This window comes from Rhinatrema bivittatum, chromosome 3 (assembly GCF_901001135.1).
Source record: "Rhinatrema bivittatum chromosome 3, aRhiBiv1.1, whole genome shotgun sequence".
Taxonomy (NCBI): Eukaryota; Metazoa; Chordata; class Amphibia; order Gymnophiona; family Rhinatrematidae; genus Rhinatrema; species Rhinatrema bivittatum.
The window spans coordinates 535,292,211-535,317,713 of record NC_042617.1 but is presented as its reverse complement, the minus strand read 5'-3'; the positions used below and the strand labels follow the sequence as shown (position 1 = coordinate 535,317,713).

Sequence of the window (25,503 nt, the reverse complement as noted above, 5' to 3'; positions counted from 1 at the left end):
GTCACCAGTACCCAGTTCAGTATTTCCAGATCCATTCCCTTCTCCAGATTGTGCCAAGACAGCCACCATGAAAGACCGGACCTGGCATCCTCTGGCAATAGTAAAGGAAGCTGAAATTCTTCCGACAGTGGATTCCAACGGGATAACAGAGTCCCCTGCAGAGGGCACATGTGAGCAAAAGCCCATGATATGAAGTCCAGCATAGAAACCATGGAACACAGGACCTCAGGTAATCCTAGACCTTGGGCAGCGACAGGCGCAAAAACCAAAGAACTTGACTCTGCAGCCTGAGGACTCTCTTCGTAGTCAGAAACACCTTCCCCAGCTGGGTATCGAAGCGTGCCCCCAGATACTCCAAAGATTGGGTAGGCCTCAGATGACTCTTTGCGAGGTTCGTCACCCAGCCCAACTCCTCCAGAGGTACCCACTGGACTGAGCAACCACACTCCACCTCCGACTTCGCCTGTTATCAGCCAATCATCCAGGTACGGGTGCACCAGTATACCTTCCTTCCTGAGTACCGCCGCCGCCACTACCATCATCACCTTTGTGAATGTGCGTGGCGCCGTCTCCAACCCAAACGGAAGAGCTTGAAACTGGAAATGTTCTCCCAGAACCATGAACCTCAGAAACGTCTGTTGTTTGGGTCGAATGGGAATATGAAGATAGACCTCTGACAAGACCAATGACACTAGAAACTCCCCTTTGCGAAACCGCCGCTATCACCATGCACGGCATCTCCGTATGAAAACACGGCACCCGGAGAGCAGAATTCACCTTCTGCAGATCGACAATGGGCTGAAAGGTCCCCCTCTTTCTTTGGTACCACAAAGGACATGGAATACCTGCCCTGCCTCCTCTCCTACGAAGGCACCGTAACAATGGCGCGCAGAAGTTGTAACTGATGTATTCTTTCCCACACGGCTTTCTGCTTGCACCAAGAGACGTAGTGAGAGACTACAAAGGCGTCCCTGAGCAGCCGAGAAAATTCTAAGACATAACCATCTCTTATCACCTCCAGGACCCACTGGTCTGACGTGATTCTGGTCCACTCTTCATAAAAGAGAGACAGCCTCCCTCTGATAGAATCCAGGGAAGAACGGACCAACACACCTTCATTGCCCAATTTTGTTTCTGCTTCCCCCTTGGGTCCCACTGTCTCTCAGGAATCTGCGCTGATTCCGAAAGGGCCGCTGTCTGCCTGAACTCTGTTTCTGCGATGCTGGCGCAGGGGTCCTGCCCGCGCGAAATCTCCTAGCCTCTCTAAAACGGGCTCGCGGAGGAAAAGACTTCCTAGGACCCTTCGACACTCCCAACTGCTTCACGAACTGCTCCAAGTCCTCCCCGAAGAGAAACTTCCCCCTGAAGGGGAGGTTTGACAGCTGGGCTTTAGACCACGTCCACTGACCAATTTCGCAGCCACAGGAGCCTTCGTGCCACCATGGCCGAGACCATGCTCCTGGCGGAAGTCCGAACCATGTCATACAGAGCCACATAGGCTACCCACACCTCTAAAAAGGCTACCTGCTCTGCTTCAGCTGTCACTCCTGACCGCTTGTCATGTGCCTTCTGCACCCAGGACAAACAGGCTCTCTGCAACAGACTTCCACACACTGCTGCATGAAGGGTCAAAGCTGAAACTTCAAACAGCCGCTTGAGTAGAATCTCCAGCTTCCTATCCTGGACAACCTTAAGGGCCACCGCTCCCAGGATGGTCATCTTTTTGGTAACCGCCAACATGGCTGCATCCACCTTGGGAATTCTCCATGCCTCCAAAGTCTGTTCCAGCAAGAAATATAGCTTCCTCTTAGCCATGGCGACCTTCAGGCCTGCCTCGGGAGATTCCCACTCCCGATCCACGAACTTCTTCACCTGCTTCGGCAACGGGAAAGCTGTAAGGGTTCCCCGCACTCCCTCCAGGTGTGGGTTCACCCCTTCTTTGTCAGAGTCTTCCTGGGCGGCCTTAATCCTGAGCTCCTCCAGCACCTGGGGAATCAACAAACCCAGTTCCTCCTTCCGGAACAGCCAGACCACTCACAGGTCATCTCCTTCCGCGATTGGAACCACATCTGGATCCTGAGCATCTGGATCCTGCATTTGATCCCCCAAAGTGTCCACTGGATCCTAGTCTGGATCCTGCTTCGGATCTCCAAGGGCACCAACATGGTCCTTGTCCGGTCCCACCAGACCCCTCTGAGGCTGATCAGGATCATCCATACCATATGATGAATCGATCTCCTTCGGGCTTCCTCCATCTTATGCAGGATCCCTCCTGACTCCACTAGCCTTTTGACCGTCTGGGACTTCTTAGGCAAGGGTCTCTTTGCCCCTAACTCCTTCCTGGCTAAATAAGCCTTATGAAGGTGAAGTACAAAACTCATAGAAAACACCTCCGGGTCCAAGGAGGAAGAGTTCTGATCCGCTCCATCTCGAGTCCCCACCAGCAGGGTCCTTTCCCACCGGAAAAAGTGTGGGAGGAGAGTCCCGGGGCTCAGAAATGGCAGCCTGCACATCAGCATTCGCTGTCAAAATGGCCGCCAGCCTCCAGAGCTGTCCCAGCCACCTGCAACTTCTCACGCCCCCAGGGGTCCTGCCCCCCCCGAGGCACATTCGTGGCAAAACGAGGCTGCATCAAGGCAAGCATGCCTCAAACCGCAGCCACAACAATGTTTGTCACTCTGCGCAGAAGCCAGCGTGTTGGGGTGGTCGGGCCTGCACACGCGGTCAGCCCTAAAAATAAACTGTGCCAACGCGATTGCTCCCACCGCTGTCTGGTGCTGAAATTCAGCACTCACCCAGTCCAGACGAAAGCAGGCAATTGAGCCTGCTCCCTCCTGCCTGCCTCCTGGCAGGAAACAAACACTTACCCACTCCTCAGCCCTGCACAGAACCGCTGTTGCAGTTGCTCTCCCTGTTCCAACTCTTTCTTCTTAGTTTTTTGGGTTTTTTTTTTTTTTTTTTTTTTTAAATTAAAGAGACAGGCCACCAAGAAAAGGTGAAAGATCTACTCCACTGCTTCTGGAGAGCAGACACTGAGGAGCCAGGCCCACCGAGGGAGAGAAGGGCCCAGAGGGGGAGAGGGAACTAGGACCCCTGGCTACCTACCCCTCCCTCCCCCCATCAAGAAGGGCCGAGTTCGGACAGGGATCACCAACCCCCTGCTCGCCCTGCTCCACCCGAAGGATGGTCCTCAAAGGAACCTAACACCTCGGGGAGCCGAATCCTCTTCTTATCCAAATCTTTTTCTTCTAACAATTCCAGACTTCAGGTTTGCAACTCTACCATCTGCTGGAGACAGAGAAATACTGAGAGACTGCAGGTGGCTCTCTCAGTTATGTAGCAGTGCCTCAAAGTTTTGTTCTCTGCCTCCATCTGCTGGTAGGATGCATAAACCCACTCGTTCGTACCCCAGATCAGTCCAGACAGGAATGGCTTCTTTATAATATATCTCTGATTCATCGGTTTTTAACTTCCTCCATCTTCTCTCAGCTCTCCTAAGGATCATTTTACAATCATACAATGCCTCAGAATACCAGGGAGCAGATTTAATTTTAAACTGCTTCTCCACTACTTTTGGACAAGTTAAATCTTCATAAATCTTAGCTAAGTTCCCATTTCACCAAAAATCCACAGCTTTATCCACAGATGTGAAATCCGAAGACTGATCAACACCATTACATGCCTCACAAAATAACTCAGGGTCAAATTTCCTTCTACAATTCTGCACTCTTTATTAATACAGCATAAACCCAACTCAGATTCCACAATTAAAATTAAAGCACGATGATCTGACCAAGAAATATATAAATTCCTCACTAAATTCACCTTACATGCTCCATCTGATCACAAATAAAAATCTGATCAAAAACATGACCAGAGTTATAAGTAGAAGAAAAAACTAATTGAGAGAAACCCAAAATATCCATATGTGAAGAGGTCTAAACATGCGATGACTACTTGTTTTCAAAATTAATATTAAAATCACCTATATAATTACATTTCAATGGACTAATTGAAGAGTAGAAAAAATAGATATAGCAGCTTCAAACTCCAAAGTTTTTGAATTGGGTGGTATATAAACAAGACAGAATGTAATACTAGAAATTTGTACCAACAAACGCTCAAAGCACTCTCCTGGTTGCATAACCAAATTATGAACTATCAATAAAGACTTAAAAATCACTAACAAGCCTCCTCCACTTTTGCTACCAGGCCAAGGCAATCTCACATACATAAAACTAGGGGGACATAAATTATTTAGCAAAACTGTATCAGAGGATTTATGTCAGGACTCTGTGATAAATAAAATATCAATGCAATACTGAAATAAAAAAATCTACAACCTCCCTTAGGGGAGGCTTCAACTGAAGCAGGCCCCGCATGAAACGTACAATTATAGGCTGTACAAAGATGGGCGCATCATCTACACAATGGTGATAAGCGCCAATCGCACTTAGATGACCTCTAACAGAATTAGTCTTCAAACCAGCTTACAACAGGTATGGAAGGTAGTCAAGCAGTTTTTGTGAAGAGCAGGAGAAAGGATCTAATACCTTCTGCTCACACCACACGGAAAACATCCTCCACCTCAGTTTATGGGACTTTCTAGTGGAAGACTTTCTGGAAGTCACGAGGACCAGAGACACATCTTCCAAAAGATCAAGTGGTGGCAATATCAACCTCTCAACATCCAAGCTGTGAGCAACAGGGCCTGGAGGTTGGAATGGTGCAATCTGCCTCAATCTTGGGTGATGAGATCTGGGGAAGTCCCCAGCCTGATCAGTTTCCAGATGGACATCTCTCTGAGGAGTGGAAACCAGATCTGTCTTGGCCAATGAGGGGCTATGAGGATCATAGTCCCTTTGTCCCTGCGAAGCTTCAGAGAGTCTTCACTGCCAGTGGACCTGAAGGATTTGCATACAAGAGACACTCGTCCCAAAGGCGAGCAAAGGCATCTGAGGCTAGTTTGCCGTGTGTCCTCTACAGGGAGCAGATCTGAAGAACCTTCCTGTTCCAAGGTGCTGGGAAAAGATCCATATCTGGGCTTCCCCAGATGCGGAAAATCCGATTCATGACTCCTTGGTCCAGAGACCATTCATGTGGTCTGAAGGCACGATTCAGTCTGTCCGCTATTTCATTCTCTGTTCCAGCCAAGTACATGGCCCTGAGCCCCATCCCATGGGAAAAAGCCAAAAGACCAGATTTGGACCGCTTCCTGACACAGGAGATATGATCCCATACCTCCCTGCTTGTTAACATACCACATCGCCACTTGGTTGTTGGTCTGCATCAGAACAATTTTGTTGGACAGTCAATTTCTGAAAGCCCACAGCACGTACCTGATCACCCAAGCTCCAGGCAATTGATTTGAGTAAGACATTCCTGGGCGGACCACAAACCCTGGGTGCTGAGTCCATATACATAAGCTCCCTAGCCCAGGGTGGATGCATCCATGGTTAGGATAATTTGGGCGGGAGGACACTGGAAGAATACCCGCCTTTGCAGATCTGAAAGTTCCTGCCACCAGGTCAAAGAGTTCTGGAGAGATGGAGTGACTCAGATGTGATCCTGGAGATCCTAAGAGGCTTGTCATCACTGCAATCGCAAGATCCATTGGAACTTTTGCACATGTAAATGTGCTAAGGGAGTGGCGTGTAATGTTGCAGTCATATGGCCCAATAGCCTCAACATGTGCCACGCTGATGCCTGCTGGTTCTGTTGAATCCTGCCGTGATGGTCATCAAGTTGATGGCCCGTCGCCAGGGCAGGAAGGCCTTGGTTTTAGCTGTGTCTAGCAGAGATCCAATAAACTCCAATTGTGGTGACGAGCTGAGAAGGGGTAGTTGACAACGAACCCTAGTATCTCCAGTACCCGCAATTGCTGGGAGCATGGACTCGTCTGCCTCCGCCTGAGAGGTGCTCTTGACCAGCCAATCACCAAATACAGGAAAACGTGAACTCCCAGTCTTTGGAGGTGTGCCGCCACCTCGGCTAGGCATTTTGTAAAAACACTTGGGGCTGATGCAAACCCAAACAACAGAACGCAATATTGGAAATGCTATTTTCTCACCACAAATCTGAGATACATCTGGTGACCTGGGATGATCTCGATGTGAGTGTAAGCATCTTTTACATCCAGAGAACATAGCTAGTCCCCTTTTTGCAAGAAGAGGTGCCTAGAGAAACCATCTTGAACTTTTCTCTTTTGATGAATTTGTTCAAGGCCCTTGGGTCCAGGAAGTACCGGGAGTAAAATCCCTACTCTCTTTGTCCTGGTGGAACAGATTTGACCATTCTGGCCATAAGGAGGGAGGAGAGCTCTGCTATTAGTATCATCTGATGCACTACTGGCCTCTGGAATGGGCTCGGGTGGGGGCGGCAATTTGGCAGGATACCCAATAGGTTTCATTTGTACCCCTTGCAAACAAATGGAAAGAACCCACTGGTCCGAGGTTATACTGGGCTACCAGTTTGCAAAGAACCGAAGCCTTACCCCAACCAGCAGGTCCATCACTTCACGTACGGACGACTTGGCTAAGTTCCCTGCAATCCAGTCAAAACCCAGTCCCTGAAGTTGACTGAGGTGACAGCTGGAGCTTTGAGGTCCTCTGTTGCTTGGGTTGACTACAAGGGCCCTAGTGTTGTTGACAGGAGCAAGGTGGTGGAGGACAGTTCCTCTTTGGGCAGAAGAAGGACTTCCTGGCCCAAACTTTGAGGGCCTCCTGGATGAGGAGGACAGGACTCAAGTGCCAGTGGAGAGCTGCTGGAGTGTAGCATGGTGGTCCCGGATATGGGCCACCACATCCTTCACTGTATCTCCGAAGAGATTCTCTCCTTTACAAGGCATGTCAGAGAGTTGTTTCTGCCACTTCTGGTCTGAATCTGAGGCCTGCAGCCATGTACGTGCCAATACCCGCTGCAGAGACCCTCGATGCCATTTCGAAAAAATTATGGGTCGAACAGACCCCATGTTTTTCGCACTCCAGACCCTTATGCACCAGCAACAGGATGGTATCTTGCTGATGCTGTGACAGTTGCTTATCAACTCCTGCATCTGCTTCAGGATGTCGCACATGTACTGGCTCATATAGAGCTGGTTGGCCGGCATGTAGGCAATAAGCATAGCACCCTGGAACACCTTCCTCCCAAGAGGAAGTAGCCACAGAGGCATTCACGGAGCGGGATGCCAGTGGCCAGTGGTTGGTGTTCCACCTTCACGAAGCGGAAGGATGGAGGGCTGCCATCTCCAAATTAAAAAAAGAAAAAAAATCAACAAAAAAACAGGGATGGGTTCATGGGCTATAGGTATTACCAATTATTAGGCTTATTCAATTACCAATTATTAGACATTTCAATATTAGATGATAGTTAATGTGACCTTCAAGGCATACTTCACTTTCAATGCATATCCAGCATAGCTCTCTGCTACAACGGCAGGGGAGAATAAAAACTAATACTTCATGCATATCCAGCATTGCTCTCTGCTTCAACGGCAGGGGAGAAGTAAAACTAATACTTCACGCATATCTCTGCTTCAACGGCAGAGAGCTATGCTGCCGCTTAACCAACTAATCAAACTTAATATTTCACTTGGAAGCAGGTCCATCACTGCTCTCTACATTAATGGTGGGGGTGAAAGGGAAATAGAACCTAAGGTTACTAAGAGCCAAGAGAAACAGATAAGTATGAGAAAAAAGAAGTGTGAAGCTTGCTGGGCAGACTGGATGGGCCGATTGGTCTTCTTCTGCTGTCATTTTCTGTGTTTCTATGTTTCTAAGAGCATCTATCGCTCTCTCGTCCTTACCCGGGGACACCAAAGAATGGGTCCAAGAGCACTTGGCCTTCGAGAGCAGATAAGACGACCACCAATTGGTAGGGCAGCTAACACTTGTCGAATCAGAGAGCCTTTTGGATGAGATAAATTGCGTCCGCCTTCCTATTCACAGGAGGCACTACGAGGGGGTGTTCCCACATCCTCATCAGTTACTCCACAAGGATCTCCTGTACTGGGACTGCAACAGTCTCCTTGGGAGGTTCTACGTCATCGGAAGCCATGGTGGAGTCATTCTGCCAGGGGTTATAGGTGCCCTCGTCTCTACTGTGATTGACTAGTGACAGGGCCCTAGGTACTCGGCCCCCTGCCAGCGGTGTAGGCACTAGTTCGCTGGCTATTTTGGCCTGGGCCACAGTGCCACCTCCAGTATCGGGGGAGGGGCTTCCTTCTCCAAGGAACTGGGGACGACAACTGGATTGGCTGGTGGCGATGCTGGTGCCCTGCAGGGTGCCAATGCTGCCCTGGGAACTGGGTCAATAACACACCAATAAGCACGTGTAGGGTTTCAAGCAGCGATTCAAGGAGCAAAATGCTGGTATCGGTGCCATCGGTACTCCAATGCCAAAGCCTCGCATCACTTTCTCCACAGTCAGATGCACATGCCTCTTCAATTCCTCCTAGAATGTTGCCGATGCTAGGATAGGCTGGGACTCAGGAGGTGTAACCAGATCCTCTTCAGAACTAAGAGGAGGAACGGTGGTGGGCATCAGAACTGATGGAGACCATGGTGTATCCCTATCATCGACAGAGGACTGGCTCTACTTGCCATGGAGTTGTTTCGGGGGCATCGCAGTAGAAGCTGGTACATCTCTGTTCCCAGCACTGTTCATCATCAGGGACCGATGCCATTGCTTCTTCGGTTTCCCTCGATGTTCGGATCGGTCCTGTCCTTCCCCGGGGCAGAGGTCAAGGACGACGAATCTGACATCCTCGACCTGGAGGAACCCAACAATGGCTGGCCTCTGTTGTCCCTCTCAGCTGACGACCTCGATGGAACTGATGTCCCTGTCGATGTCAATGGCTCAGTGTCCATCAGTGTGGCTCCAAGGCCCCTCGATGCCTCCAATACCGATGGTGATGGATCGGTCTTCTCCAGCCTAAAGAGGCACTCCATCTTGTCGAGCCGGATATTCCATCCTTTCGTGGTCATCTTGGCGTATTTGCTGCAACCCTGGATGTTGTGAGATGCCCCAAGACAAAGGACACACCTATCATGTCTGTCCGTGATAGACATAGTCCTCGTACACCTGGGGCATCACTTAAATCAGAAGTGGACATGCTGTCGTGAAACAAAAGGGATGCAAAATAGAAATCTATGGTAACGGTCGTCGATGGCCAGCAGACACTGCACACACTACCGCGCCAGGGGATTAACAATGAAAATAAACTTATCCAAAAATGCCAAGAAACCTATCTAGGACTCTAACTGGAGAACTGGTGAGAGGAACCCCATGTCAACTGCATGAGAAACAAAAAAAGGAATCGTGAGAAAAAAAGCACTTTAAAGCTGCAACTTTAAAACAATTTTTTAGGCTCACCTGACCGCAAGACACGAGGTTCCATGGAAAAGAAGAGACTGAGGGGACCCCCCATGGATGCATGGTATATTGTATGCATCAGCATGCTCAATGAGGTTCAGTCAAAGTTCTAGAAACTTTGACATAAGTTTTCCGTGCCGGGCTCCATCCGATGGCAGGATTGCCATCCTGCTTGTGCTCGGAGTAAGAGTAATTCAGCCTCTCACCTCCAGAACAGGGCATCCCACAGGTCAGGACCAAGTTGCAGTGTGGGACTCAGATGAGGCTTATTACTCAAAAAGCAAACAGTGCTGTAAGACCATGGATGTGTCCAAACAGAACTTGAAAAATTCAGAGACATACAGACAAAATACTCATACCCTGATACGTATCTGATCCCTATGTGAACATACAAAGGTATTCTCATACAGATTCACATCTATAGTCACACATATATTCACACTCATCACGCCTTCACACATAGTCACAGCCAGTCTCACACATATCTCACAGACTACAAAAAATCTCATCACACTGACCCTGATATTCACCACTCAATCATAACAATACACACTCAAAGGTATGCATACACTTTCACATCCATCAATTATTCACAAACCGTCACAACCTCATAGCTATACACCCCGTCACTCACAACCTCAGTAACTCATAATCCATCATACCCTCACAGTTGCACACCTGTCACTCCCACCTCTTCATATCCTCATAGCTATACCAATCTCCCCACCTTGACACACACAAGAACATAGTTATCCACACATCATCATACACTCACAGCTACAGTCACTCATACTATCCTTTAAATTTATTGTAATCCGCCTTGAGACTAACTTTGGGAAATGGCGGAATATCACATGTTCATCTATAAATACACTCTCACACACACTCCAAATACCTTTAGTAGCTCTTTGTTTGCAAAGGACAAAATTCCCTCAAATATAACAACATTTGCTCCATAGATTGTTTTCTGAGGGGAAAAAAAGGAAGAAGTTAGGTTAAAAACAAAAGAAAATAACAGAGGAATCTGTTAACTATATAAACAAGAGCTGGTTTATGCAAAGCCATAAAACTCTGTGATGAAATGATCTCCTTCTGAATTCACCTGAAGGTCATGTGGCAAGGTTTATAAAGCATGATTATCCTCCTCTTTACTTTTTTCCTGCCATCTACTCCCTACCTCTAGAAGCAAGCTGGAAGAATTGCTGGAGCAGAGTTTTAAAGTGCCATTAACTTTCTTGTCCCCTTCGCTCCATTCTGCAGTAACCTTGTGCTTCCTATGATTATTTCTGAGTCATACACTGATCGCCGGTATAAGGTGAGAACTGTCATGGCAGGGCAGTTTTTTTGTAACCCAGCCTTTCTTAGAATTCAAGAGATTAAAGAGAAGTTTGGTATGAATGCAACTCTTGCATTTATAATTCTTTTAACTGAAAAGTCTATTAACAAAGGAATCCTTTAGATCAGGTTGTGGTAGAAACCTTTCAAACTTTGAAAGCATAGTAAAAGATTAATTTCCAAATGTTATGAAAAATAACTCCTCAAACATCATTTTGAGAAATTGCCCAGGAAAGAGATGTAGTTGTCAGCTCTCAGAAAAGGAATGCTTAAACATCTTCAGATTACAGAATGCCAAGCCTGTCAATGCAAATGCATAAGAGAATGGTTCCAAATAGTAGTATGTGCCAAAGATTTTATATAAAATGAGCATTACAGATTTTGACACTTATTGGTGTAACTATGGTAGCAAAGGAACCTTTTTCTGTATTTGGTGACAGGGTCCTCTAATATCTTTGGATCTGAGGTTATTTTCCGGATTTATAATTAACTGGATTCTATTTCCTGCCAACCCCTTAGAAATCTGTCTTGATTTACTCAAGGAAAGAGATTCTTGATACCACAAAAAACAGCTCCTTTTTGCAGCCATGCAGTTATCGATCACCATCATCCCATGAAGCCCTCTTTGGATTTTTATATCCCATAGAAAAACTGTCACAGGAAGGGAGGGGTAATTATCCTGCTATCTCTGGGGTTTGGAGACCTGTTAATATTGGTCAAGGGATTGGGGCATATTATCCTAATATTTTACAGAATGCAGAGTTGCTTACCTGTAACAGGTGTTCTCCGAGGACAGCAGGATGTTAGTCTTCATATATGGGTTACATCATCAGTTGGAGCCTGCCATGGAACTTTGATCTCAAAGAATCTAGAACTTTCAAACATGCCCTACTGAGCATGTGCAGCTGTAGTCATCACCCTGCTCCCTAGAAAGAGTTCCTCAGTACATGATATTGCTAATACATAGAGAAACCAACTCCTAGGGTAGGTGGGCAGGGTTCATGAGGAACATCCTGCTGTCCTCAGAGAACACCTGTTACAGGTAAGAAACTCTGCTTTCTCCGAGGACAATCAGGATGGTATTCCTCACACACGGGTGAATCCCTAGCTATAGGCTGTCCAAGCAGGACAAAGCAGGAAACCGCACACTGCAGAACCATTACCCGTCTCCCTTTTGCCTGTGAGGCAACCGACCCACAAGGACAGCCACCCGAGCAACCCAGAAAAAAACTGCAGTAGCCACTCGGTTAAGGAGTTCTGTAGTGAGACTGAGTGAGAGGGCCTCAGGGGGAGCAAGGGAACCAGGACATTTGGCTTTCCCTCCCCCTGGAATCAAGGGTCGAGCCTAGCCAAGGATTTCCAACCCCCCATGTGTCCTGCTCAACCAGAGGAATGGCCCACGAAAGAACCTAACACTTCTGGGAGCACTGTCCTCTCTAAATCTATTCTATCCTAAAACTATATCCCTTTTTTTTAAACTAAGATAAGACTGCAGGTTTGCACCTCCACCATCTGCTGGAAACAGAGAAATACTGAGAGACTGCAGGTGGCACTCTCATTTAAGTAGCAGTGCCTGAAAAGTTTTTATTATCTGCCTCCATCTGCTGGTAGGGATGCAAAACCCACTTGTCTGGACTGATCTGGGGTATGTTCAGGAAATATATTTATAAAAACCAAAAAAAGAAATAGACTCTGCCAACTGTACAGTGAATAAGGCCTGCCATGAAACTACCATAAGGTAAAGGAAAGAAAACAGCTGCAGCCCTAGAAGAAATCACTTACAAAGACTGTAGCAGAAGAAAGCAAAGCTGAATACTATGAGCACATGGATCCACAGTAAAAAAAATGAGACTGAGGAACTCTGCTTCAGGAGGAGGCTAATGACTACAGCTGCACATGCTCAGTACGGCATGTTTGAAAGTTCTAGATTCTTTGAGATCAAAGTTCCGTGCTGGGCTCCATCTGATTATGTCATCCATGTGTGAGGACTACCATCCTCTTGTCCTTGGAGAAGATGCAATTCCCTCACTAATGGAGTTTTTCTCTCTTCCTCTCTCTTTATTTTTTTCTCCCATTTCTCTGCTCTTTCTTCATTAGTTTAAGGTGGATAGGGGCGAGTATTTCTTGTTGATCTGTATTATTGCACTGTTTTTCTATACAATTGTGTCCAATGTGCATTTATTCCCAACACAGGAAACAGTTGAAGAAAGACGTGATACAGGAAACAGAAGTGAAACTGGACTGTAGTATCAGAACTGCCAGTATCTTCCCTGCAATGTCACTAGATCTACAGTGACTCTTGGGTGCTTTCTATCAAGCAGCTGGGACTGCCTCCACATGGAAGCTCCAGGACATCTAGGTCACACCTCTTCATCTTACTAGTTAACACGTCATCCTTGTATACATTCAGTTTTTGTGCAACACAAATGGATCAGGAAGCTCCAGAAGGTGCTTTTAACAAACTGGTATGATGGGACAATGACCACCCTCCTGCGTCACAATGGCAGCTCCTAAAGGTATCATACCTGACATTTGCATTTCACAGAGAAAATGCAGTCAGAGCACAGGAAGGCCAGCAAAGACTGGGACAGACATGGTCTGTCTACTGAATTTGGGAACCCAGTCCTCTACAAGAACTGAATCCTCCCCAGGTAATTCACTCATGCTTTTTAATGTTAATTATCTCAGTATTTCAGTGTACACAGATATATATATATACACACAAACAGAGAGGGCACCTGTTCATACCTATTCTTTTGCTGTATGACACTCACAGTTTAGCCGCCCTTACCCCTTCCAGTGGTTGGGTAAAGTAATGCTGTAGACATCCCTCATAGGCTATACCCATCCCTACCTTTCTTCCTATGGTTCATATGCTGCAAACATTTGTTCCTACTTTACGTCTTACAACTGTGCCATAACCCTGACTGGTGCATGCTCATACCCATTCCTTTCTGCGGCTGTGTGTGGTAAAGTCATACACAGGCACTTTCACACTCTTTCCTGTCTTTAGCTTTCGTAAAACATTAACCAGCAAGTCAAAGTCAAAGGCATCAGGGTGGTCAAAATTGTACTCATTCTTTGCTGCCAGTTCTTGATCTTCCTTAGTCAGCACCTAGAAAAAGTAAGAGGGAGTGGAAATAGTTAGCAGCAGAGTAGAAACAAGAGAGATACAGTGAGTGTGGAGCGGACAGAGAGGGACAGAAGAAGACAAAGCAAGGGAGTGTTACATGAAAAAAAGATAGTGAAAAAAAAAATGTGAAAAAGAAAAGGACAGATTATGAGAGGAACAAGTAGCAAAAATGCTCATCACTGATGTGGCACATTTCAGGGTTCTGAAGGTGGAGGTGTTCTCTCTCAGCCTCCTCCTTACCCAAGGAAACACTTATCCTCACAACCACTCCCAGGATGCTCTTCTTCCCCCATTCCCTATACTGAAGGCTCTCCTATCCCATTCCCCTTGTGCTCCCTGGTTCCTCAACCCTGATGATGCTCCCTCCTTCCACCCACAACACACTCCTCCTCTACTACCATCTAGTGATAATGGCCCTCACTTTCCCCAGCTCCACTACATTCCTACCTTAAGAACCCTAAAATGTAACACACTTGTTTGTGGAGCAGGAGCATTGCTGCCAGGAGGGAGAAAGGGAATAAAGAGGATCATCAACACCAGTTGAGGGGTACAGCCGTGAAGGAACAGCAATGCTGTTATAAGGAGGAGGAAACAGTTCAGGAGTGTGGGCTTGAAGGTGGCAGAGGAAGAGGAGATGGGTCCGTTTTGCTAAGTTGGCAGAAGAGATGTCAGCTCTGGGAGGGGGCAGGGCAGTGAGGAGGATGAATCTCTGCATAGGAAAAAAGGGAAACAGAAGAGCAATCAGATGGTCTCTAAGACGGCAGAGAGAAAGAGCCTTGGCATCCGGGGTGGGGTGAAAAGTCATATCAAAAGGATGAAGGGCAAAGGAATGTTGGGAACTGAGCAGAGGATTAAAAAAAGTACTGAGACTGGGAAAGATGTGGGAGGAGTACCATGACTAGGAGGGGGAGAAGGAAGAACCTCAGGAGGAGGGTAGGAAGGAGAAAGATGAGGAGGAAGATGGAATGAGAAGGAGTGCTATCTCTGAGAGAAGACAGAGAAGGCGGAAGAAGAGTGTTAGCATAGAAGGGGAAGGTAGAAAGCCGATTCAGTCTGTGGGTGGAGAAGAGTAGGAAGAATGCTGACATCAGGGATAGGGAAGGAGGAAAAGCAGCACTAGGATGTTGTGGGGAGTGGAGAAAACTGTCATAGAAGGGTAAGAGAAAAGTACAGACCACTTCTACTCCGTTCCCAGCTTTTCCATATGCTGCCCATTGTCAACCGAGGGTAGGATGTGTCACACAGATGGACAGACACAAACAGCTCATTATAAAGGTTTAAGGCTTGGCCTTAAGAACCATAAAAAGGATCAAAGAAACAAACATTCAGAGACCAGAAAGAAAAAGCCATTGGCAGAGAAGTGCCTTTCCAATATCCTTAAATGAACAGAGCAAAAAAAAAAAAAAAAAAAAATCCAAGAGTGATCAGAGTGAACAAAGCTGGGGAGGCAGGGGAAGGAGGGATGAGAAGAATAGCTGTTGGACCTGCCCCAGGAGGGGATCAGAATGAGGAGCAAATGAGGGACACACTGAATGCGACATCTGGTGGTGATAGGCCTGGGAAGAACAAATTAGGGAAAAAAGGGAGAATCTTGCATTTGGGTTGCAAAAACCTAATGGAGCAGCACAGTAAAGTTCTTCTGTGCACAAAACAAGACCAGGATTTTGGGGTGATCATATCTGATTATCTTAACATGGCTAAACAAGCAGCAAAAGCATGAAGATATTTTGGGGTATAGGGAGAGGAACAGCCAGCAGGAAAAAGGAGCTGGTATTGCCTCTATATAAAACTCTCTGAAGAGACCTCCTTTGGAGTACTGTGTACAGTTCTGGAGATTGTACTGGATATAAACCGAACAGCTGTCCAGAGGGCAGCTACTTAAATGGTCAACAGTCTTCATCATACAGGATATGGTGACAGTCTGCAAGATCTAAACATGTATGTCCTGGAAGAAAGGCAGGAAAGAGGAGCTATGATAGAAACATTTAAATACCTCCAAGGAATAACTGAACAGGCGGTGGGCCTTTTTCAATGGAAAGGAGGCTCTGGAATGAGAGGTCATGAGATGAGGGTAAAAGGGGATAAACTCCTTGTGGAGGTGGAAGAAACAAGGATAGTATCATCATTCAAGAAAACATGGGAGAAAAGCAGAGGATCTCTTAAGGAAGAGGAAGGGACTACAAAGCTGAGCGTGAGATATGGATGGGCCACATAGCCTTTATCTGCCATCATGTTCTAAGCTTCTATGAGAGGAGCAGAAGAGGGACAATGAGGGACCCAGAAGAGATGAGTGAGAGGAAGAGAAGGATGGTGGTGACTGGAAGGAAGGATCACATGGTAGAATCACCTTGTAAAAGCAATCCATAGACAGCAGCACTACCCAAGGAACATCCAGAGCTTCAATGATTTTATTAGCTACAGTGGTCTTCCCTGATGCACTCCCCCCACAGAGTCCTAAGGAGAACAAACAAACAATGTTATGGGCATTCTCAACCGAAACTTTGACATGGAGAGCAGAGGTTTTGTCTGGATTGCTGAAAGTTGTGGTCATGCTAAACTGTAAATCTCTACAATAAAATATGGTGCAAGACTCACTTCCAAAAAATACATTTAAAACAGCAACAAAAAAGGTTAGTGTCAAAGATGTGAAATTTGAAGGCCCATTGGGCCTTATTCAAAAAAGAAAATTATTACTTACCTGCTAATTTTCGTTCCTGTAGTACCATGGATCAGTCCAGACCGTGGGTTATGTCCCCAATCCAGCAGATGGAGTCAGCCAAAGCTTTGAGGGGGCGTCACCATAAGTAGAACTACCCCCTCTGCAGGAGTTCAGTATCGAGTATATCAAAGCCCGAGTAGAAAAACCGAACCCCCTCATTGAATCAAGTTTATAGAAATCGGCAACAACCAGCCATGTAACTGCAGTAACAAACTAACAGTGAGCGTCCTACAACGTGTAGGAGGCTGCAGAGACAACAAGTCAACTTGTGAGGAGCTGGGACAACAGTGAAAAACTGACAAGTGGTGAAGTACAGATACCCTTACCGTTCCCACGAGCAAGGTGGAGCAGGATCAGAAAACCCAACAGTGGTGGGCGTCTGGACTGATCCATGGTACTACAGGAACGAAAATTAGCAGGTAAGTAATAATTTTCTTTTCCCTGTACGTACCTGGATCAGTCCAGACCGTGGGATGTACCCAAGCTTCCCTAAATCGGGTGGGGTCCTGCGAGGCCTGCTCGGAGAACCTGTTCACCAAAATGTCCCGTGGCTGAAGAGGCGAGGTGTAGGCGATAATGCCTCGCGAACGTATGCAACGACTTCCAGGTAGCCGCCCGACAGATCTCCTGGGGTGAGACCGAGCGAACCTCCACCCAGGAGGCCGCCTGAGACCTTGAAGAATGCGCTACAATGCCGGGCGGAGGCGTCCGCCCCGCCCCAACATAGGAAGCGGCAATACCCGCCTTCAGCCATCTTGCAATTGTTGTCTTGGAGGCCTGGGAGCCTTTCTTCGGACCGGACCAAAGGACAAACAGATGATCGGAAGTCCGGAACTCGTTGGTAGCCTCCAGATAGAAACGCAGCGTGCGTTGGACATCCAAGAATCGAAGAGACTTCGGCTCGGAGGCGGAAAAGGACGGCAACTCCACCGTCTGGTTCACATGAAAGGCAGAGACCACCTTCGGTAGGAAAGAAGGGACAGTCCGGATCGAAACTCCAGAGTCGGAGAAACGGAGGTAGGGCTCCCTGCACGACAGAGCCTGTAGCTCTGATATACGCCGAGCGGAACAGATTGCCACCAAAAATACCGCCTTGAGGGTGAGATCCTTAAGTGTCGCGGTGCGCAAAGGCTCGAACGGAGGCCCCGACAGGGCACGAAGCACCAGGTTGAGACTCCAGGAGGGACAAGGATCCCGTAGCGGAGGCCGTAGATGCTTGACACCCTTGAGGAAACGGGCAATGTCCGTGTGCTGCAAGAGAGATCCCCCATCACGCAACAGCGAACCAAGAGCGGCCACTTGGACCCTCAACGAGTTGTAGGCTAGTCCCTTGTCCACCCCGGCTTGTAGGAACTGAAGGATCTGAGGGACCGAAGCCGTTGTGGGACTGGTGTCCTGGCTGGCACACCACAGCTCGAACACCTTCCAGACTCGAACGTAGGCCACCGACGTGGACGTCTTGCGCGCCCGCAGCAGCGTGGATATTACCGCCTCCGGGTACCCCCTGCGCCGGAGGCATCGCCTCTCAAAAGCCAGGCCGCAAGACAGAAGAGTTCTGCCTGCTCGAAAAATACCGGGCCCTGGTGTAAGAGGAAGGGGAGGTGCCCCAGCCTGATCGGGCCGTCGACCACCAGCTGCAGCAGGTCCGCGAACCAGGGTCGCCTGGGCCATTCCGGGGCGACGAAGATCACAGCCCCCCGATGTCCTTCTATTCTGCGGAGCATCCGTCCCACTAGGGGCCACGGTGGAAATGCGTAGAGCAGCAGATGTGCCGGCCATGGGAGCGCCAGGGCGTCCACCCCCTCCGCCCCGCGTTCTCTTCGCCGGCTGAAGAAGCGGGGAGCCTTGGCGTTTAGAGCGGATGCCATCAGGTCTAGGTGGGGGGCCCCCCACCGATGGACGAGGAGTTGCATCGCCTCGTCGGACAGAGACCACTCCCCGGGATCCAGCCGTTGGCGACTGAGGAAGTCCGCTTGAACATTGTCCACTCCGGCGATGTGTGACGCTGCTAACCGGACGAGATGACGCTCCGCCCATTGCATGAGCAGCGCTGCTTCCAGCGCGACCTGTGGGCTGCGCGTGCCTCCTTGGCGATTGATGTAGGCCACGGTGATCGCGTTGTCCGATAGCACTCTGACTTCCCGGTTTCGGAGGAGCGGGAGAAAATGCCGCAGGGCGAGTCTGACCGCCCTGGTCTCCAGACGGTTGATGGACCATGTCGCCTCCACCGCCGACCACGTTCCTTGCGTGGCGCTGCGATCGCAGACCGCGCCCCAGCCCGCTAGACTGGCATCGGTGGTTACCACCACCCAATCCGGTAGGTCGAGGGACACGCCTCGGGCTAGGTTCACCGGATCCAACCACCAGCCCAGACTGTCCCTGGCCTTCTGAGGGAGTGGAAGAATCATCTGGTAGTCCTGCGAGACCGGCTTCCAACGGGAGAGGAGCGCCCACTGTAAGGGCCGGAAATGCGCAAACGCCCAGGGGACCATATCGATGGTGGACCCCATCACCCCCAGGAGTTGCAGGTAGTCCCAGGAGGTGGGCTCCGGTAACGCAGAGAATCGTCGTATGTGATCCCGCAAGGAGAACGCTTTGTCCTGTCGCAGGAAGACCTTGCCCAGTCGGGTGTCGAAGGTCGCCCCCAAGAAATCCAAGCGCTGTGAGGGCACGAGGGAGCTCTTGGAAAAGTTCACCACCCATCCCAGGGAATGCAGGAACTGTACCACCCTGGACACGGCTGCCTGGCCTTGGGTGAACGACTTCGCGCGAATGAGCCAATCGTCTAGATAGGGATGAACCAGGATACCCTCCCTCCGGAGAGCCGCAGCCACGACTATCATGATCTTGGTGAAGGTGCGTGGTGCCGTCGCCAACCCGAACGGGAGAGCTATGAACTGGAAGTGCTGGTCCAGGATCTTGAATCGAAGGAGACGATGATGATCCGGGCGGATGGGAATGTGTAAGTAAGCCTCCGTGAGGTCCAAGGAGGCGAGGAACTCCCCCCGATGCACCGCTGCAATCACCGACCGCAGCGTTTCCATGCGAAAGCGGAGCACTCGGAGGGACTTGTTGACCTCCTTGAGGTCCAGAATGGGCCGAAACGATCCGTCCTTCTTTGGCACAACGAAGTAGATGGAATAGTGGCCCAAGCCCACCTCTCCGAAGGGCACGGGCGCAATAGCGCCTATCTCCTGAAGCCTGTTCAGCGTTGACTGCACCGCTTGCCGCTTGAGAGCCGAGCCACAAGGGGAAAATACGAAACGACTCTTCGGTGGTCGGACAAATTCCAATGCGTAACCTTGCTTTACGGTGTCCAAGACCCACTGGTCTGAGGTAATCCGCGCCCACTCCCTGTAGAAGAACTTCAGCCGCCCCCCTATCCTGGGGACGGTGGAGTGGGCGAGCCTGGCATCATTGCGAGGACTTGGGGGAGGGGTTACCTGTCCCGAGAGCGGGGCGCGCGGGCCTGCGGCCGCGAAAGGAGCGCGACCAGGGCTGGGACCGGGAAGCGGCCGGCCTGGAGCCCCCCGGCCTGTAGTTCCTGTAACGCCGTTGCGCTCTGGCTCTAGTCCGGGACGCAGCGAACGCCCGGGAAGGGCGATATCTATCCTCCGGGAGGCGGTGAACCGCATTTTCCCCCAGCGACTTGATGAGCTGATCCAGATCCTCCCCAAAGAGGAACTTACCCCTGAAAGGCAGGGAGCCCAGACTCGATTTGGAAGACGTATCTGCCGCCCAGTTGCGAAGCCACAGCAGCCGTCTGGCCGCCACCACCGAGACCATAGACCTTGCCAGGACGCGAAACAGGTCATACGAGGCATCCGCCCCGTACGCCACTGCAGCTTCTAACCTATCCGCCTGGGCGGCCTCCGCCGCTGGCAGATCCTGGGAGGTGAGAAGTTGTTGAACCCACAGGAGGCTTGCCCGCTGGGCGAGGGAACTGCACATCGCTGCTCTCATACCCAGCTCGGAGACCTCGAAGACTCTCTTCAGGAAGATCTCCAATTTGCGATCTTGCGTATCCCGCAAGGCCGTGCCACCTGTCACCGGTATTGTCGTCCTCTTCGTAACCGCCAAGACTGCGGAGTCAACTCTCGGAACCTTGATGAGATCCAGGAAATCTTGCGGTAGCGGGTACAGCCGTTCCATGGCACGACCCACCTTCAGAGACGCTTCAGGGGTATCCCATTCCCTCGTGAGAAGCTGCAGGAACGATTCGTGAATGGGAAAAGCCTGCGCCCTCGGGCGCAGGGCCGCCAGGACCGGATCTCCTTTCTTCGAGGATGTGACCACCGCGGGCGCTACTGGAGCGGGCGGGTCCGGCGGCGGATCCAGATCCAGCTCCTGAATGATGCGTGGTATGAGCTCGTCCAGCTCTTCCCTCTGGAAGAGGCGCAGCGTACGCGGGTCGTCCCCCTCCGTCGTGGCGTCCCCTTGCCCCAGATCCGTGAAGTCCGGGTCCAGGTCCACTGGGTCCGGCGTCGCTCCCCCTGTCGCTGGTGAAACCCGGGCACGTGCGGGAAGACGAGGGGCCCCCGCTCCCGCCGCAACGGGGGGGGCCTGAGCCGAAGGCGAGGTCCGGCATAGCTTGGCAGGGGGGGGGTCCACCGGCGCATCCAGACCCTGCAGGTATGCCGTGTGCATCAGCAGGACAAACTCCGGGGAAAACCCCGGTCTCGCCGCGGGGGCTCTGGAGGGGGGCACATCCGCGCTGTCCTGCCCCTGCGGGCCTTGCTCCGGCCGCAAGGTCGGGGGCGAATCCGGTTCCGACTCCCTGTCGTTCGGTCTCTCCTGAGGTCCCTCAGGGCACCGGGTGTTCAAGATGGCCGCCGTTCCCGCCAGGACTGGGGGAGGGGCCCGCCCACGGCGTCCGGGCAGAGGCGCGAGGAAAGAAAAATCGGCGACGGGCTGTGCCCGGTGCCTTCCCCCCCGGGAAGGCACCGGGCACAGATGCCCTCATGGGAGATGCGGGACCCCGGTTCGCCACAGGCCGCGCAGCGCGTGGGCCGCGGCATCGGATCGCCGAAAAAAAACCGCGAAAAACGAAACGCCACAGAGAAAGTCAAAAAGTGAGCCTCGGGGTCCCGCGAGCCGAAACGCCGCCGCCGCGGGGGGGCCCGATGGCCTGCACTGCCCGCCGATGTGATGAGCAAGAAGTCGCGGGGGGGCCCTCCTGGCCGCACTACCCGCCGAAAAAAAAAAGGTGCCTGCCTGCCTTCTCGAGCCGCCCACGAGGCGCTCAAGATGGCCGCTGTCAGTGTGGCAAGGGCGGAGAGGCCGGTGATGCCGGCATCCGCGAGGTACCAGAGGTTTTTGGGGAGCTGAAAAGCAAAAGGCACATAAACTTACCCCGTCCGTAGAATAGGAAAAGAGAGGACACACACAGAGGGTAAGCCACGCCTCCCCAAAGTTGAACCCCTTAATTAGTTAATTAACTTAATCAATCCTTTTTTTTTTTTTTTTTTTTACAAACTTGATTCAAAATAAATAGGCAGAAGCCCAAGCAAAACAAGACCAAGGTAAAGGCAAGAGCTTATGCTGAATTGGGAGCACTCCAAATTCCCTACTCGCATCTGCTGGAGTCAGAAAATACTGAACTCCTGCAGAGGGGGTAGTTCTACTTATGGTGATGCCCCCTCAAAGCTTTGGCTGACTCCATCTGCTGGATTGGGGACATAACCCACGGTCTGGACTGATCCAGGTACGTACAGGGAACTAATTTTATTCTATTATGTGCCTAGGAACCCCCAACCCCTCCCAAAAATCCCTTTACTTAATAAAGTTCATGCCTTTTTTCAATATACCCAGTTCAGTTCTTGCCTACCTTATACAAGCATCAACAACCCACCATCAGGGAAACTCCCCAATGCAAGGTAATCTGCGGTTGCTATCTATGAGGAAACCACTCTGTGATCCCCTTTTAATAGCTACTGTCTTTATTCTTCAAAATCTTATTTTTATTTTCCTTATTTTTGTTATTATTTTTATAATTCTACCATGTACTTCTTGTTCATCAATGAACCATGTGTTTCATTTAATTTTAAGTAAGTGTCCTCCCCCTGGCGGTCAGCTCGACCTTGTGCAGCGTTCCCGCTCCCTTTTATGAATACTTCTCAATTCCGACCGAACTCCTGCACTTCTATGAGGTCGAAGCCGCCTGTTTCCTCATAGATAGCAACCGCACATTACCACGCATTGGGGAGTTTCCCTGATGGTGGGTTGTTGATGTTTGATAGTGGAGGGAAACAGAGGTTGAGTTGGTGATTGGTGTATACCTTATACAAGCAGCAGAGGTAAAGTGTTACAAAGAGATAAAGCAGTTTGCTTACCACAAATGGTGTTTTGCGTTCACAGCAGGATGAATTAGACATGATCTGTGGGTAACGTCATCCAGCAGCACCGAACGGACTCAACTCTCCAAGCTAGTAGAGCTTTTGAGCTCTACTAAGCATGTAAAGGAGTTCCTGTGTAGGCGTTGCCATAGAAACCTCAAGTCTATTATCAAAGCTAACTAATCGCATAGTCGACACTCCAGGGATGGCAGGAATCTCATGGCATCCTATATATGGAGTGCATCGATGCACTATGCGTCTAGTGCTTTGGCATACCATATGTCCTATTTATGTATTCCTTGGAGGTATTTAAATGTTTCTATCATATCTCCCTTTTCCTACCTTTCTTTCAGGATATATATATATTTAGATCTTTCAGACTGTCACCGTAATCTTTATGATGAAGATTGTTGACCATTTTAGTAGCTGCACTGTAGACAGACTATTCAGTTTATATCCGGTAGTCTCCAGAAATGTCCAGTGTGCCGATGACAGATTTTCTTTGATGCAAGCTCCAGTTCGATGCAGGGCGACATGTATTTCTTAATCTCCTGACTTCAATTTGGGCTGATGGAGGAAGCTCTTGAGGAGCTCCTGCTCAATTATTTCCCAGCAAGGCAGTCAATGTTGCCCTGTGAGAGGACGGACTGAAGCTTCTGAGAGACTTACGCAGTGCCTCTAAGCAGTGTGCCCTTGAGAATGGTGAACATCTGTCCACAGGCATAAGACTTTGCCTGGGCATAGTCTAGAGTAAAGCCAGGATAATATTCAGTGAGGGACATTACCCCACCACAGGTTCTTAAGGTTCCTTCTTGCCGACCTTATGAAGTGGCAAAAGATATTTGGGGGCTTTCTTCAGAGCATGGAGAAGTGCTGTTGTAGGTGCTACAATGGAACAAGGCAACTAAAAATAAGATAACTGAAGAACATAGCAAAAAGAAATAAAGATTTTAACGGATTTTGGAAAAAAATGACTGGTCAGACTGAGTGCATGTCTGGGCTGTGCTTGGACAAAAAATGACCGAGGAAGCTTCTGCGGGAACTCCTGCACATGTTCCGTAGAGCTCAAAGCTCTATAAACTTGGAGAAAAGTATCTATTCAGTGCCCCCGGATGACGTCACCCACAGATCATAGCTAATTCAGCCTGCTTATCGACAGGAAAAGCTCAAGAGGTTCCTTTATAAAGAAAAGAACTAGCCTATGATGTATCTTAAGAACATAAGATTTTGATCACTTCTTGACCTTCTGGCTAAGATACAAGTGCAGGGTCTGGGCAATAAGCTGAGGACCATTCATTCTAGGTCTTTTGGCTGAGACAGGGAAGCAGTACAAAATGGCAGAGTTAGTCCTCTACCCTCCAACTTCACTTGGAAGATAATGTTACAATTGTTGCTAAAACAAGAAATTAAACTTTGTGGTTAAAAAATTACTGCTAACAGGATGTGCCTGAAATTATACAAGACCCCTTATTCCAATCTGCCCTTAGCAAAAGTTGTGCGCTTGGTCTTGAAGTATTAAACCAGGGGTAAGTAATGTCAGTCCTGGAGTACTATAACCAGTTCTGGTTTTCAGTATATCCACAATGAATATGGAGAAATTACTATTTACCTGATAATTTTGGTTTCCTTAGTGTATACAGATGGACTCAGGACCAGTGAGTTATGCACCTCTGCCAGCAGTTGGAGACGGAGTAAACTGACATCACAGTATATATACTCCTGCAGTAACATCAACCTACCAGTATTCTCTTCAAAAGCAACTATGGACAGACTAGCAAAATTCTTGATTAAAAACAGTCAACCATTACTCTACTCAACCAACAGGAAACACTCATGCAATGATTGTATGTACACCAATCTAGAGACTTGATGAACACTTACCCGTTATGCCTTGGAACACATAGCCCAACAGGAAGACCATTACACAAACATTCGGCATCCAAGGGCGGGAAGCTGAGTCCAACTGCCTACACTAAGGAAAACAAAATTATCAGATAAGAAGTAATTTCTCCTTTGCTAGCTTGTAGACAGATGGACTCAGGAACAGTGGAATATACCCAGGTTACTCCTGATTATGGTGGGAAGCTACCCACGGTCCAGTCAACACTGCACATGCAAAGGCTGAGTCCTCCCGGGCCTGCACATCCAGACAATAATACCTGGAAAAAGTGGGTAAGGAGGACCACATCGCAGCTCGGCAAATGTCGACAGGAGATAAACTAACCTTCACCCATGTCACTGCCTGAGCCCTAGTGGAATGAGCCCTAATCTGAGTAGGCAACAACTTTTCAGCATCCACATACGTGGCCGTGACTACCTCTTTAATCCAGCGAGCTATTGTAGCCCACGAAGCTGGTTCACCCTGCTTTCCTATGAAGGCCAAACAGATGATCCATCTTTCGGAAAGGTTGAGAAACCTCTAGATACCGCACGTGTTTCTTGACATCCAGGGGATGCAACAGGTGATACACTTCTGCATCTCTGCTCTTATCCAAAGATGGCAAGGAAATGAACTGATTAAAGTGAAAATCCGAGACCACTTTAGGCAAGAAAGAGGGAACAGTGCGCAGCTGTATCACCTCTGGAGTCACCCGAAGGAACGGCTCCTG

General features: G+C 49.2%; 1 protein-coding gene across 3 annotated transcripts in view; it reads right to left on the bottom strand.

The window, feature by feature from the left end:
* The window catches only part of LOC115088247 (uridine-cytidine kinase-like 1), a 118,531-nt gene that overhangs the window by 68,291 nt on the left and 24,737 nt on the right, over positions 1 to 25,503 (bottom strand). For all 3 annotated transcript variants that reach the window (XM_029596336.1, XM_029596337.1, XM_029596338.1), the window contains exons 3-5: positions 16,188 to 16,294; positions 13,652 to 13,822; positions 10,268 to 10,339 (exon numbers count right to left, since the gene is read on the bottom strand). In XM_029596336.1, the coding sequence (XP_029452196.1) occupies positions 10,268 to 10,339; positions 13,652 to 13,822; positions 16,188 to 16,294 (350 nt within the window). The remainder of the gene's footprint in view (positions 1 to 10,267; positions 10,340 to 13,651; positions 13,823 to 16,187; positions 16,295 to 25,503) is intronic.